This window comes from Barbus barbus, assembly GCF_936440315.1.
Source record: "Barbus barbus genome assembly, chromosome: 13".
NCBI classification, from domain to species: Eukaryota; Metazoa; Chordata; class Actinopteri; order Cypriniformes; family Cyprinidae; genus Barbus; species Barbus barbus.
In genome coordinates, this window is record NC_136741.1 from 32,105,547 (window position 1) to 32,122,500 (window position 16,954).

General features: G+C 34.8%; 1 protein-coding gene across 1 annotated transcript in view; it reads left to right on the forward strand.

Annotated features, from left to right (window-relative positions):
• The window catches only part of LOC306879608 (serine hydroxymethyltransferase, mitochondrial-like), a 40,440-nt gene extending 25,235 nt beyond the window's left edge, over positions 1-15,205 (forward strand). Inside the window, exons 6-12 of the mRNA XM_079432694.1 lie at positions 7-129; positions 2,606-2,745; positions 5,105-5,267; positions 8,383-8,482; positions 12,100-12,255; positions 12,322-12,429; positions 13,424-15,205. Coding sequence (XP_079288820.1) covers positions 7-129; positions 2,606-2,745; positions 5,105-5,267; positions 8,383-8,482; positions 12,100-12,255; positions 12,322-12,429; positions 13,424-13,551 — 918 coding nt within the window. The 3' untranslated portion in view covers positions 13,552-15,205. The remainder of the gene's footprint in view (positions 1-6; positions 130-2,605; positions 2,746-5,104; positions 5,268-8,382; positions 8,483-12,099; positions 12,256-12,321; positions 12,430-13,423) is intronic.
• Positions 15,206-16,954: the final 1,749 nt, after the last annotated feature.

Genomic DNA, 16,954 nt, shown 5'->3' on the forward strand with positions numbered 1-16,954 from the left:
TCTCAGCCTAAATCTGGTCTGATAGACTATGATCAGATGGAGTTGACGGCGCGACTCTTCCGACCCAAACTCATCATCGCCGGCACCAGCGCTTACTCTCGCCTCATCGACTACAGCCGCATCAAGAAGGTCTGACTCCGCCTCTCTTCATTTCAGATTATTCAATGTCTTTATTGGAATGATTAATCGTTTTGCTAATTTTAATTGGTGTAGTTAAAGCATTAGAGGATCAGCTGCATACAAATAAACATACATAAATTAAAGGAATAGTTCACCCAAAAAGGTGTTCACCCTCAGTTCATCTGAGATCAGGATGAGTTTGTTTCTTCATCAGGTTTGTAGAAATGTGTCTCTGCATCAGTGTCTCAGCAATGGATGCTCTGCAGTGAATGGGTGCCGTCAGAATGAGAGTCCAAACAGCTGATAAAAACACCACAATAATCCACACCACTCCAGTCCATCAGTTAACATCTGGAGAAGACAAAAGATGAAACACATTTCTACAAACCTGATGAAGAAACACACTCATCCTGATCTCAGATGAACTGAGGGTGAGGACATTTTCAGTGAATGTTAACTTTTGGGTAAAATATTGCTTTGAAGAAAATAAAGATCATATTTAAATAAGAATTTATTCTATGACTATATTTAAAAGACTTCCTCTCCAGTCCAACGAGTGCATTTATTGAATCTAATCTAAGCTAAATTAGATTTTAGGGGGGTTGTTTGTTTTTTGGTTTTAAAGTTTTAAGTATTAAAGTGTTTTTACTTTGATAAAGCATTTGCTTTTAAAACTATGCAAAATGAAAACCGTGCATACATACATTAAGATAAAAACACTGAGTTTATTTTTGCTGTCTCGACTGCTCTCTTTATACACACACACTCGTCTGTCTCTCTGACACATTTGTGTTTAACTGCTCAAGCCTGACGCCTCAGAGACGACACACACACTCACTGATCCTGACGCTTTCTACTCACAGTACAGTGAACACACACACACTCTCTCTCTCACACACACACACACACACTCTCTCACACACACACACACACACACACACACACTCACTGATCCTGACGCTTTCTACTCGCAGTACAGTGAACACACACACACACACTCTCTCTCACACACACACACACACACTCTCTCACACACACACACACACACACACACACACTCACTGATCCTGACGCTTTCTACTCACAGTACAGTGAACACACACACTCTCTCTCTCTCACACACACACACACACACACACTCTCTCTCTCACACACACACACACACACTCACTGATCCTGACGCTTTCTGCTCACAGTACAGTGAACACACACACTCTCTCTCTCTCTCACACACACACACACACACTCTCTCTCTCTCTCTCTCTCTCTCTCTCTCACACACACACACACACACACACACACTCACTGATCCTGACGCTTTCTGCTCACAGTACAGTGAACACACACACTCTCTCTCTCTCTCACACACACACACACACACACACTCTCTCTCTCTCTCTCTCTCTCTCTCTCTCTCTCTCTCTCTCACACACACACACACACACACTCACTGATCCTGACGCTTTCTGCTCACAGTACAGTGAACACACACACTCTCTCTCTCTCTCTCACACACACACACACACTCTCTCTCTCTCTCTCTCACACACACACACACACTCACTGATCCTGACGCTTTCTGCTCACAGTACAGTGAACACACACACACTCTCTCTCACACACACACACACACACACTCTCTCTCTCTCACACACACTGCAGTGTCACTGTCAGCTTTTAATCACATCTCCTTTCTCACACTCACACATAAACAGCAGTAAAAAATTATGATTGTTCTCATTAATGCTGACAAAGTGATGATGTTTAAACGTTTGATGGACAGTGAAGTACCCATAATCCCATTCAGCTCTCACTCAGTTCATGACGACTCTGTGAACCCTAGTGAGTGCCCTATATAGACAGCATGTGAAGGTTCAAACATCATGCCTCCCAAAATTAAGTGCATGCATTATTCACTTTGTCATGTGCTGCCTATGTAGGGCACTCAGTAGGGTTCGAGCAGGGCTGGTGTGTGTATCTCTGAGAGCTTCTTTCCTCATATTTTGTGCAGCGCTTCAGGTTTTCTGCTGCAGGCTGAGATTGTGTGTGTTTCATGTTTGTTGATCAAATTCACTGTGGCCTGATTTTACTGCAAGATAAACACAAGGTCAGCAGCGCGCACACCCACACACACACACCCTTAAACAAACACTCTCTCACACACATACGTACACATACACACACCCACACACTCCACGACAGATTAAGTGTATCAGTGAGTATAACATTATCAGTGTATAATCAGCTGGAGATTATGTTTCCCCCGAGAGCGTGGCGTCATGCTCAGAAGTGTTAGCGAAGCGCCTGCGGTATCTGGGTCTCGTTCCCCGGAGAAGCACGCGGATCTCATCAGGTCACTCTCCGATGGGCCGATAACGGGAGCGCTTTGATTGTGATGTTTGCTGCGAGCGCCGCGGATCTCAGCTTCTAAATGCTTTCATAATCCACTCTGAGCTCTTTCTGACTCTCGTCTGTCTCTGGGCAGTTGTGCACCGAGCTGAATGCGTTTATGCTGGCGGACATGGCTCACATCAGCGGCCTGGTGGCAGGCAAAGCCGTTCCCTCGCCGTTCCAACACGCCGACCTCGTCACCACAACCACCCACAAATCACTGCGAGGATCCAGGTACACCTGTCATCCATTTCTCAAAGCCTGTGTGCAGAACTAGCAGTGCTGGGAAGGTTACTTTGGAAATGTGATGGGTTACAGATTACAAGTTACCCTATTTAAAATGTAACGAGTAGTGTAACTATTTCAATTACTTTATTAAAGCAATGTAACTGATTGCATTTGATTACACTTTGATTACTTTTCTACATTTCTAACAAATGTTTTCAACTGTTAATCATTTTGAAACATTTAAAGCCGGTCGGGTTAATCTTTCAGTAGAACTCTGACAGTGTTGGGTAAGGTACTCTAAAAAAATAATTAATTACTAGTTACTAATTACATCTTCAACTCTGTAATTAGATTACCGTACAAATTACTCTCTCCAAAAAGGATTTAATTATTACTAATTACTTTCTAAATCCTATATCAACCTCGACAAGTTATTGATAAAAGGACAAACATGAAACGGTTCTTTTAATTGTTTCAAATAAATAACAGATAGCAGATAGCATTCATCATGTTACAATATACACTCATATTACTTTTATTGTTTTATATAGAGCATGAAAACATCATCGCGCTGTAAGAAATTTAAATACAGTGAATTGCCCATCATCTTCAAACTGTTTTACTCCATTTCAAACACTGTAGTCAGGGATTATAGTTTGGGAAAAACCCAACTATGATTTTGCTTTGTACTATAAAAGGATGTACTTTGTACTATAAAAAAGGATATTTTATATTTGAGAAACAAATTATTGTTGTTTAGCACGCTATTAAATCTATTTGTGAACAGAGTATTAATAATAAACATGGTTTAAACATTCTTAGATGCATTCATCATGTTGTCGTTTGGGAAAAACACAACTAAACGTGTTCAGGTTTGTCACAATAACACTTAACTAATGCAAAAAAGTAACATTACTTACTCATCAGATCGATCTTCTCTTCTGGATGAACTCTTGTTCTTATTTTGAGGGAAATCCAGCCTTTACTCCGGCGTCGTCTTCCAGAAACTAACAGTAGCCACGATGAACGACCTCCTCACTCTTTGTTTATGTTGGGCGTCTCCATGTGCACGTGGATATTTACATATGAACGGCGCGAGGGGGCGGGATTGCATTAGAGATAATGAGTTAGATGGGAAAGACTGAACATCGTGCTGGTTTCATACGGAATACTTCATCACAAAATGTTTGTTTTCGACTTACTTCATTTAAAAGTAGACACTTCAAGCTTTCTATAGATATAACTCCCATGTCTGTGTGTTGAGTTTTTGCTGAGTTACAGTTCATTTTAGTCACGTGTTTCAAAAAGCAGTTCGTGGAGACGGAGAAGACAAAGAGCGCACCCAGTTTGTTTTCTTGTTTTTCCTAAACCACAAAGTTGTGTTGTAATTGAGTGTATACACAAAAAAGTAGACACTTAACAGTTTCGATTGATGTATAACACTTATTTGTGTGACCAAAATCAACAGAGTATTTTTAGTGTCTTTTGTACCGATAAGAAAAAAAAGAGCTTGTCTCGCCGGCGAGACCGTCGACCCCAGAGAGTTAAATAAATGCAGCCTTACTGAGCAAAAGCAGATAAAAAAGCATTAAAAATCTTACTGCCCCTAAATGTTTGACTGGTACTGTAACAAAATTTGCAGTAAGATACAGTAACATTGTAAGTAAGTTGTTAAATTGTTACACTGTCAAATTGCGACATTAAAATAAATAAAATGGTTGTTTTGTTTGTTTGTTTTATCCAGTTTAGTGTAAAAATGTCATAACGTTAGCAGTCTGATCAAATGAGAGAAAAAAACTAGTGCTGTGCGATTAATCGCATCCGAAATAAAAGTTTTTGTTTACATAATGTGTGTGCGTGTACTGTGTATCTTTTATTATGCATGTATAAATACACACACACATGCATGTATTTTGAAAAATATTTACACGTGTATATATTTATATTCATATAATTTATATTATATATAAATATTTTTAATATATAAACATAACACTTTTTTCTTAAATATATACATGCATGTGTGTGTATTATATATACATAATAGGGGTGTAATGATTCATCAACTACATCGATGTATCAATTTATATTCATATGATCCAACTACATCATATTTACATATGTAAACAAACTTTTATTTTGAATGCAATTAATCGCGGAAAAAACCATCAAAATCACAGCAAATCAAGGTACAGTAGCTGAAGGTCAGTTTTAGCACATTGCAATTTGGGATCTCATGCAATATGCACCGCACATTTTTAGAAAATGTAGTAGATTATCTGGATGTTGCATGCATGCATGTTTTTTCTGGTGATCTCCATCATTAACCGTTTCTCCTCCTCCTCTGGTCTGGCTCCTCCCTCAGGGCGGGGCTTATCTTCTATCGTAAGGGCGTTCGCTCGGTGGATAAGAAGGGCAAAGAGGTCATGTACGACCTGGAGGAGAAGGTCAACTTCGCTGTGTTCCCTTCGCTTCAAGGCGGCCCACACAATCATGCCATCGCCGGTGTCGCTGTGGCTCTCAAACAGGTACAGCTTTGCTTTCACTTCCAGATTATTAGTGTTTCTACTAGTGCTTAACCCATATGCTGATATCATAGAGAGCAGGCTGGCAGATATTAAACTGATGTATATGATAGCACACTATTTAATTTAAATACACGTTCATAACGATTGCTGAAAGTAAATGAATATTTATTTTACAGAATATTTACGAAATTATAGTGCTGTCAAATGATTAATCGCGAATAATCGCATCCAAAATAAAAGTTTTTGTTGACATAATATATGTGTGTGCATACTGTGTATATTTATTATGTATATATAAATACAAACACATGCATGTATATATTTATGAAAAATGTGTTGTGTTTATGTATTAAATATATTTATATATATAATATAAGCAGGGATTGAAATTCACTTTTTCACTCACCAGCCAATTTGGCAGCTAAATTTTTAAGTAACCGGCCATTCATAACTTCCACTTGCCAAAAAATACCAAAAAACAGAAATAAACCAACAGCTTGAGGCTGTCTACACTGGACGTGACAAAGCGACCGCTGCAAATCATTTTGTGTCAGTACTAAGGGTGTGCGATATTGACAAAAATATCTCAATATTTTCTGGGATTTTATCAATAAAGAAAATTAGACAATATTTTGCTGAGTGTGTTATTGTGCTGATATCTTAAGGGCTACTGTGGACAGCTGACTCCTATAGTGTTTGATATTCTTCATATTCTGTGTGGTCAGTTCACAACAGTGATAAGTAATAAGTTTAAATTGATTTTATTCTTTTATGGGCATTTTAACCTTTTATAAGCCATTTTTTCTAAAAGTGTGCATCATCTTTTGAGTGAAATTCTTACATTTAATCAATCACTTTTAACATTTAGGCTGTTACTAAACAAATTAAATCAGTATCAAGAAAATTCATCTTTGTCGAAGTTTATGGCTTTTTAGATGCATTTTCACGTTAATGCAGCTTAGAGGGACATGGAATGCTTTAACCTGCCGTTACAAATGCATAAATAAAGCTTTCATATTTGAAACATGTTGAATACTGATATTTGAAATTATTTAAAAAATGAAAAGATACTTTAAATGTAAAATTAAAACCGCCAATAGATGGCAGAAAGTCACTGTTAATAAGTGAGTCATTGCGATTGAACTGAATCATTTAAACGGTTGATTCATTCAAGAACGAAACACCGTCATGTTGCTCAGAGATGCAAAACAGTGCTGTGGCTGTGTTTTGAATGTTTTTTTGTTTGTTGGCGAAATAGAGCAAAAACAGGCAGTATGGTGTCTGAAACGTAAGTCTCTTGATATGAACTGTTTTTTATTGAACTGTTGTATAAAATCAATATCACATTTGTAACCATGCTGATTCTTTAAGAAAAAACGGCACTCTTCGTATGATATTGATTAACTATATGAATGGATATAAATATATACATTTTCTGCCCCCTTATCTTGAATTATGTGATCATTCTTAATGCATATTAATAGACTGAATCATGTGGTGATAGAACGCACGCGCTCAGTTAGTCTAACCAGACTCCATCATGTAGTCCTGTATGAGTGCACTCTGTAGGTGTGTTTTGTTTGGTTTTTGCAACATACTCGATAATGTCATGTCTCACGAGTTCAGTTTTTTGCGCTAAACCTGCGCAGATTTGGCTTGCATTAACTTCCCCAAGAAATTAATGAGTGAACATAGCTTACAAAAAGTAACTCGCCAGATTGGCTAGTGATTTAAACACTGTAAGCAACAGTACTCAATGACTTGGTACGTTGTGTGCACTAGGAATCATATTTTTACAAACAATGACAAGTTAGATAAAGCACACAGTGAATATGACAGGAATAGTTTGAAATTTGAAGTTTGTTGATCATGTGTGTTTATTAAATATTCATAGACTTGCTTAAATGAATTGCATATACTGTTCTGAATGCTGATAGTAGATGAGAAAGTATTATAGTGTTTGCTTTTCTGTTTCTCAGCACTATTAAAATAAAAGTCTTGCTTTTGACATATTGGCGAAACAGAAAAAAAAAAGATTGGCTGATGCAGATAATTAAAAATGCCAAATATCGGCCAATATATCGGTCGATCACAATTTTCTACTTTGATTCACTCTGTTTACTAGTGGTCACTGAATTAATGGCCAATATAAAGACAATCCAAATACATTTACTTCAAACATAGTGAGAACGTGTACCAATTGCCAGCATATATCATATCACAATCAATTTCAATATTAAAAAAACACATGTAAAACATTTACTGAAATTAAATATATATTTCATTTATATAATGTTTACTAAATGATATAATTTGAAAATGAATGAATTTTTTTTTACTTGATTAAAAAAATTTATCTTTATTATTTTCATTGCATATGCTTATACAACGAAATTATGTTAGAGCAATCTAATTAGCAGCATTAAAATTAAATAAATAAATAAAACAATTACATTTAACATAACACACATTAACATTATAATACATTCAACCTATAATATAAATAAATACTCTAAAAATATAAAGAATATAAATGTATTAAACATTGATTCTTTAATGCTGTTATAGTATTTGTTGCAAAAAAATATTTACAAAATGGCAAATATCAGCCGATATATCGGCCATGCCAAATATATCGGTCGACCATATAATGGCCAATATAAAGCCAATATATATGATATCACAGTATTTAATTTGAAGATAGTAAAAACGCTTGCACAGTATAGCAAATATATATAAATACTGTGTGTGTGTGTGTATGTGTGTGTGTATATATATTATGTAATTTGAAAATGAATATGAAAAAAATTGAACTGGATAAATTTGTAAAATAAATTGATTTAGCAACTTCTTGATACTTTAATGATATAGTTTTTTTTTTTTTTTTGCAAATAATTAAAAAACGATTAAAAATGCCAAATAACAGGCGATATATCTGTCGATTGCAACTTTCTAGTTTTATTCACACTGTATATTAGCGGTGTTAGACTCCTGGAGCTTCTCTCTCGGTGAATCATCTCTTATTCTCTCTCATCTCCTGAACAATGGCTGGTGCACTTGTGAGCTCATTTATGATTTTTGATAATTGATAACTCTTCATTCGGTCTCTCTTCAGGCCACGACGCCCATGTTTCGTGAATACATCGCTCAGGTTCTGAAGAACTCGAAGGCCATGGCCGACGCTCTGCTGGAGAAGGGCTACACGCTGGTCTCTGGTGGGTTTTCGCTCGCGTCTCGTCTGTAGGTTTTCTCTTCAGGTGAACAGAACGTGTTCGTCTGGGTCTGAGACGATGCCACTGGATTCTCCTGGAAGATGAAGTTAGTTTTCCTCTGTTTTCTCAGATTGTGCTGCTTTAGTGAGACTCAAACCACTACACTGCAAAAAAAAAAAAAAGGGCTTGTTTTAGTATTTTTGTCTTGTTTCTAGTCAAAATATCTAAAAATTCTTAAACTAAGATGCATTTAAGCAAAACGACATTACATATTGAGTCTTGTTTCTAGGGGAAGAAAAATAAATAAGTGCATTTTGCTTAAAACAAGTAAAATGATCTGCCAGTGGGGTAAATAAAATATTCTTATATGCACTTAATTCTCAAAATGCACTTAATTTAGTTTTCTTCCCCAGAAACAAGACGCTCAACAAGTAAATGCATCTTAATTTAAGAATTTTTAATAATAAATAAAAACAAGAAGTTAGTAAATAAATAGTGCAAGTCTACAAGAGGCAAGTTGTTGTTTTTTGGGGGGTTTTTTCAGAAACAAGACAAATGCTCGGTAAGGTAAGTGTACAAATGAAGGTCTTAATGAACTAATCGACTAAAGCAGGTGATTATAGTGCATGTAGAGTGTTAATGAATAGTCTATAGAATAGTAGATTAAGCGGTAGAAAACATCTTCATAACACACTGATACTTGAAACACCTTCAGACGCATGAAGATCTACTAACTAGATCTCTGGTGCTTCTTCAAATGTCATCCTTTCATATAATCATGCAGACAGGCTGAGATGTGCTTATCCTTAAATACATGAACAGAAGGAGATACAGCCCAGAAGACATTAAAAGCGAGTTGCAAGGATAGACATGGTTTGTGGTGAACCATTGTGGTGCTTTTAACATCATTTAAAGGATGTTTTTCAGGGTTTCTGTGGGTCTTCATTCACTCTTCAGCATATTAAAGCCTAAAAAGGTCTTAAATGAGAGCAGAAAGTCTGAAATTCATAGTTATGATATGTAATGTTGCATGAACTGCAAAAAAATTAATCTCTTCCTCAGTATTGTTGTTTTCCAGTAAAAATATCTAAACAGCCTTTGATTCAAATGCAAAATGTAGATAAATGAAGTCTAACAAATTGATCAAAATGAAGTGTTTTTTCTTAAAACAAGAACAAATATCTGTCAACTTGTTTTCTTTTTGAATGAAGTTGATTTTTCTGACTCCATTGGTTGATATTTGTTCTCGTTTCAATTATAAACTCATTTTGTTCGATGTATAATAAAACAAGACGTCAGAAGTCTATTTTTTTCTCCAGTATCTTGATTTAAGAATCTTCAGCACAAAACAACACAGAAATACTGAGGAAAAATCACTTTTTATTTTTGCAGTGTGATCAGAAGGAACAGTAAAAGTTATTTCAGTAAACTAGCAGAGCTAATCAAGCCATAAGCTAGTTATTTTTCAAAATTAATTAAGTTATTGAGATCTGTTGTATTGCTAATGCAACTCATTTTGCTCACTAGACATGTACATTTATAAAACATTAAAGTATTTTCACTTTATTCCTTAAACAGTCTACTTAAGGTGCTCTTGGTGAAACCTGCAGAAATGCTGGTTTTGTTCACTATTTTAAGATGGTTTTGCGCGTTTACTTTGATGTCAAATACTGTATGTGTGATGCAGACTTGGAGATGTCTTTGTTTGACCGCGAGGAGAAAACACACACAAATACGTTTAAATGAGTTGTTGTTTTATTGCTGAAGTAAAATTGATCAAGTTCTTCACTCTCACATAAAGTTGCTTAAATAGAGAAACTATTTTCTTCCTTAGTATTTTTGTCTTGTTTTCTTGTATAAATATCTAAACATTCTTGAATCAAGATTTGTTTTACAAGTAAAATGACTTAAGATATTATGTCTTGTTTTCTGAAAAAAAAATCAAAATTTTGCAAAAATATCTGGCAGTGGGGTAAAAAAAACAAATCCTAATTCAAAGGCAAAACAAGATGATTTTTCTCTCCCCATTGGCAGATATTTTTGCTAAGTCATTTTACTTGTAAAATAAATGCATCTTCATTCAATCATTTTTAAATATTTATACTAGAATTTTGTTGTTTTTTTTGCATTGCAGAGTTACTCCGTTCTTCCGTGTAAGGCAAAGGAGTTCATTTATTCCGTCTCTTCCTCAGTTTAATAATAGTTTGTGATGTTTATTATGCTAATTTCCTCATTATAGTTATACAGAAAAGCTCTCTCATGTCCCATCAACCACTTCGAGGTGAATCCAAATCACTTTTATTGAAGAAAACAGCAGCAGAACGAATGTTTGTCTCTTCGTCTGAAGTCTTGATGATTTTATCGCTCTGAAACACTTTTAATGATGTTTTTGTGCGCTGGATGTTATTGATTGGGTGCAAACGGCTCTTCAGTGAGCGTGTTTCTTCATATGCAGAACTAATTGAGCGTCTGCACGCCGGACACGCTTCACATCGACACACATGTTGTTGTTGCTGTGCTTCCGTTCGGTTCTTATCGTGTCTAAAGCAGCTGCAGATCAGTTTATGACTCACCTGGATCAGACTGAATGATTATGACACAATGCCAAGATAACCAAACACAAAGCAGGGTTATTATGGCAAACTAAAACTAAAACCATGAAAGAAAAAAAAAACATTTTTGTTACATGAAATAAATAAAGTGGCAACACTTTACAATGAGGTTAACATTAGATAATGCATGAACTAACATGAAGTAACAATTAAAACATATATTTTTACAGCATTTATTAACCGTTAACATCACAGTGCATTAGGCCTTACTAATGTTAACAGATACAACTTTTGATTTTAATAATCTATTAATAAATGTTGCACTTAATATTAACCTTATTTTAAGGTGTTACCATAAATTTTTAAAATATATAAAACTTATTTCAGCTATTTTAAAAGTAAACGTTTCTCGTTTTCATTGAGTTTAACTTGATGTAGATGTAATAAAATTACTATAACTGAAACTAAACCAGAATTAATAAAACCTATATAGACGCGTTTAAATAATAAAAATGACTAAATGTTAACTAAAATTAATATGAAAGCAAACATAAAAATGTCTAATTCAAAACATTAAGAAAAACTATAGTAGTATCTGAAGGATTTAAAAATAACTTTGACAAATTCTAGTTATAAATGTATATTTAATTTTTTTAAATGAAAATATAAAACATTTGGCTAGATTTACAGTTAATAACCGTGGAAACGTGTCATTACAGTCTGTGATAAGGATTCATATTTCTGCTCTTAATTTGAGTTTTTCATTCTAAAGAAATTATGTAAGAAAAACTGAATGAAAAAAAGAGACCCTTTCTCACAATTTGGAAACAAAAAAGTCATAACTGTGAGTTAAAATTAGAACGGTAATGTAAACTTAGATTTCAGATCTCGTTCTATATAATAAGGCAGTAGAATGGGTTATGAATTGTTGTTCATGTTGATTTAATGCATAATAGCCTCATAATCAAAAGCTGTAATATCAGGGAACTGGACATTTGTTAAAGTGACCGTAGATCTTCATGCATACGGACTCGTTTGAGTGAAGATCAGTGTTGTGTGTTTGTTCAGGAGGAACCGATAATCATCTGGTTCTGGTGGATCTGAGGCCGCAGGGGATGGACGGAGCACGGGCCGAGAGAGTTCTGGAGCTGGTGTCCATCACAGCCAACAAGAACACCTGCCCTGGAGACAAGAGCGCACTGACCCCCGGCGGCCTGAGACTCGGTGAGACACACACACACACACACTCTCACACACTGCTGCTGTAACTCTGCTCCTCTGGTTTCCCAGGATCCCCTGCTCTCACGTCTCGTCAGTTCAAGGAGTCTGATTTCCAGCAGGTGGTGGATTTCATCGATCAGGGCATCAAGATCGCTCTGGACGTCAAGAAGAAGACCAGTGAGTACAGACTCGGAGATCTGCTGTTACCGTGTGGTTCTGCACAGTCGTGGGCTGTTATTATATATCATGTCTTATATCAACAATAGTGTTTTTGAATATGCAATATTGCATATCATGTGTTGTCATTTGATCACTGACAGCTTTACAGTAACAAAATTCTACAATTCTGAAGTTATTTTCTACATTAATACAGTTTTAGCCATACAGTAATAATAGTTTCATAATTATTTAAAATATCAGGTATGCTCATGTATTGCTCAGGGTGATTCATTGTAAATTTTGAACTTTATGTTGCCATTAAATTGAGTGATATTAATCAGCCTTCAGTCAGTAATCAATAACATCATCTGCCATTAAAAACAAAAACAAAATATATATTATTTGTTTTTGTTTATAAACAAAAGATAAAAACCAAATGCAATACAGTTCAGAAGTCTGGGATAGGTAAGGTTCTCTGTCCTTGTTACACATTACATGTACTTACTATTATAATAATAATAAACTATTCATAATTACATGCAAGTAACCCTAATCCTAACCATATAGTAAGTACATGTAGTTAATTAATATTACTCATTACTTAAATGTATAGTTACACTGTAACAGACACCTTAAAATAAAGTGTAACCCATAGTGTGTGTGTGTGCTGTGGATATTTATTATGTATATATACATACTCACATACAGCATATATTTTAGAAATATTCACATGCATATGTTTTTTTATATTATATATAAATATATAAACATTTTTCCTAAATATATACATGCATGTGTTTGTATTTATATATATACATATATAAATGCACAGCACACACACATATATTACGGAAACAAAACATGATTTTGGATGCGATTAATCGTTTGACAGCACTATTTAAATTTTACAATTTTGAGTGTATTTTTGATCAGATAAATGCAGAACATTAACATTATTGCAGCTTTAATGTTGTTCTTTCTCCTCATGCTGTTTTTCTTCGTTTCCCTTCAGAAAAGCTGTCAGATTTCAAGAGTTTCCTGCTGGAGGACTCGGAGACGGCGTCTGGAATCGCTGATCTGCGTCGTCGTGTTGAAGCTTTCGCTCGTCCGTTCCCCATGCCTGGATTCCACGACCATTAAAGATCATCTGTTAGACCTGCGAACACGCATGCTATTTCTGTTTCTTATTTTTGTTTAGCTTTACGATCAATCACTACATTATTAATCATTTACTGGAACTAAAAGTCTTAAAACGACCAGTAGTGCTTATACACTGCCGCTCAAAAGTTTGGGATCAGTAAGATTTTTATGTTTTTTTAAATAAGTTTATTTGATCTTAAATGATCAAAAATACTGAAAAAATCATTTTGTGAAATATTATTGCAATTTAAAATATCAGTTTTCTATGTGAATATGTGTTAAACTGTAATGTATTCCTGTGATCTGCAGCTGTATTTCCAGCATCATTACTCCAGTCTTCAGTGTCACATGATCTTCAGAAATCATTATAATATCATGATTTATAATTAATGTTGGAAACCGTTGTGCTGCTTAATGTTTTTTTGGGGACCTCTGATATTTTTTTTAGGATTCTCTGATTAATAAAAAGTAAAAAATAACAGCATTTATTTAAAAAAATATTTTTGTGTTACAATATACAATGCTATTCAAAATTTTGGGGTCAGTACATTTTTTTTTTTATTTTTATTTTTTTTTTTTTTAAGAATTTAATACTTTTATTCAGGAGGGATGCATAAAAAGTCATAGTAAAGACTTATATTGTTAGAAAAGATTTGTATTTTGAACAAATGCTGTTCTTTTTAACTTTGTATTCATCAAAGAATCAAGGAAAAAATATCACATTTTCCAAAAAACAATATGAAGCAGCGCAACAGTTTCAACAGTCATCATAAATCAGTATATTATTATGATTTCTGAAGATCATGTGACACTGAAGACTGGAGTAATGATGCTGAAAATACAGCTGTGCATCACAGAAATAAATTCTATTTTAAAGTATATTAAAATAGGAAACCAATATTAAAAATTGCAATAAGATTTAAAAATATTAGTTTTTTCTGTATTTTTGATCGAATAAATACAGCCTTGTTGAGCAGAAGAGACTCTTAAAAATCTTACTGATCCCAAACTCTTGAGCGGCGGTGTATAGACTAGGGCTGCGATGATAAATCCATGCAGAATTATTTCTCGATTCGTGATGCATCGATTTAATTTCCCAGCCCTAATAGATACTGACACAAACGTTCATAAAATCCAGACGGACTCAAACGAGGAAGAACCAAACACGCTGGATGCTTTGTGACATTAGAAGAGATTGTCCTCATGTATGATCCTTTATGACTCGACGTCTTTATCTTCCATGTGGAGTGACTAACAAAAGACTAATGATGCTAAATGTTTACAGACTGCGACTCTCATTTCCGTTTTTCTACTCCAGTCTGAGTAGATTGAGTTCTTCTCCGTCTTTGATAATGGAAGCTGTTTTGTAAATGTACAGTAGTGTGTGTAAAGACTGTAACTGTTGGAGTTTGTACAGGTCGTTTCTCATCTTTCTGAGCGTTTACAGAGCGCTGTGATTGTGAGCAAACGCACTGATGTCGATAAACACTTTCAGCCTCTTCTTCACGTTGCACACGTCTGCAATCCTCCACCTTCATTCTTGCCTGACAAAACACCTTTTTATCACAAAATGATTCTTTTTAAATGGACAGATCTTTACAAATGATTTTCTAAAAACGTCTAATCCCAATAAAATGGTGCCGTAGGAAAATGCAACTCTTGCTGCTGTGTTTTCCTGTGTGTGTGTGTGTGTGTGTGTGCGGTGGGTGGAGATGATCGATCGGCTGCGTTCTGATCACAGCAGTCGTTCTGGCCCGTCGTCTTCAGAGGAATAATGTGTTTTGAGTCAGAGGATTATTCAGGAGCGTGCATTTAAAAATACATCTCGGCGTAATATGACAGACTGAAAGAGCCACTGCTAATCAATGGATTAAAGTGAGCGTTAAAAGTCTTTCCAGGTCAAATCAGAAGGAACGCTAATAAGAAGTTATTAATGTACATTTACTGATGTTTTAAACCGATTTCCACCAGTGTTATTTTAGTGTTCAAAAAAATTAAGTTGTAAATAATTATTATTGGAGTACATTTTCAAGTACGATTGAACGATTTCATCTTTCTACTTCAAAATGTCATGTTTAATTCAGTGTTATTTGCTGATTATTAGCAATTTATTAGTGAAAATTGTTTCTACACCATTTTGTATTCAGTGTAGTTAATATTTTGAGTTTATTTTTATATTTTCTGTTTTCACTTACACTTTTAGTTTGTCATTTTGTTGTTTTTGTCTTATTTAATTTATTAATTTACTCAAATCTGTTTATTAAATAGATTGTAATAGATTTTTAGTTTATTTTCTTATGTCTATATAGCCTAGTATTTATTAAATCTGATCAAATCTATTTATTTTAGTTATTTAGTACACACAAAAATATTGTACAAAATACAATTTTCACTTAAACATTGCTAGTCTTTGCTTTATTTACAACCTCAGAAAAAAGAAAGAAAAATGAAATAATATATATACTGTATGTATATATATATATATATGTATATATATATATATATATATATATATGTATGTGTGTGTGTGTGTGTGTGTGTGTATAATTCAATTTTTTTGTCCCTCAGTATTTTAACCTAGAATGACAAAAATACCTTAGCAACTACAGTAGCTGAAATAAAAATATTTTTTTATATTTTGAGCAATTTATTTTATTTTATTTCAAGCAATGACCATTTTTAATGGTATTTATTTTACTGATTTCACACACAATCTCTTAGTAAACACTTTATACCCATTTTAACATCCAATTAATTGCTGTGATGTGAATAAAAATAATTGATTTATGTAGAATATTTATACACCATGGCAAAAAGTCTTAAAGGGTCATTTTTATGTATTTTAGAAGATAATGTCATATAAATGTTTTTCAGTGAGATGTCAGTGTTCTCTCTCTCGGTGTGTTTCAGAGTCAATCCCAGCGGACGCTGAAGCAGCTCGTGATGACTGAATCCCGGTGTGTTTGTGTCGCAGGTTCAGGAGTCGCTCGCATCCTGTGTTTGAGTCGGGATCTCAGGAATGAGCTGACATGATTGGGAATCTCTCTCCTCCTCCTGCAGGCACAGACAGCTGTTAATTTGACAATAAATCAGCGGTGTTCAGCGAGGGACGGATTAACGACAGCGGCCGCGATTAATTGCGCTCGTTTATTTGGAGCGGCACGTCAGCGTTTGAACGCGTGTCATAATTAAAGCCCTGCAGGACCCTGATGTGGTGTTACGGAGTCGATAGCTTAAGTGGCGTTTTAGAGTCCCATTTAAACTCCAAACAATGGCTAATGTGCCGTAATTATCCCATAATAAAGTGTAAGTGTCTCTTATAGAGCAATAACAGTCCCGCGGAGAGACGAGGAGGAGGAGGGTTGTGAGAGAGGAAGAAGCTTCTTATATCAATTAAGAGCCT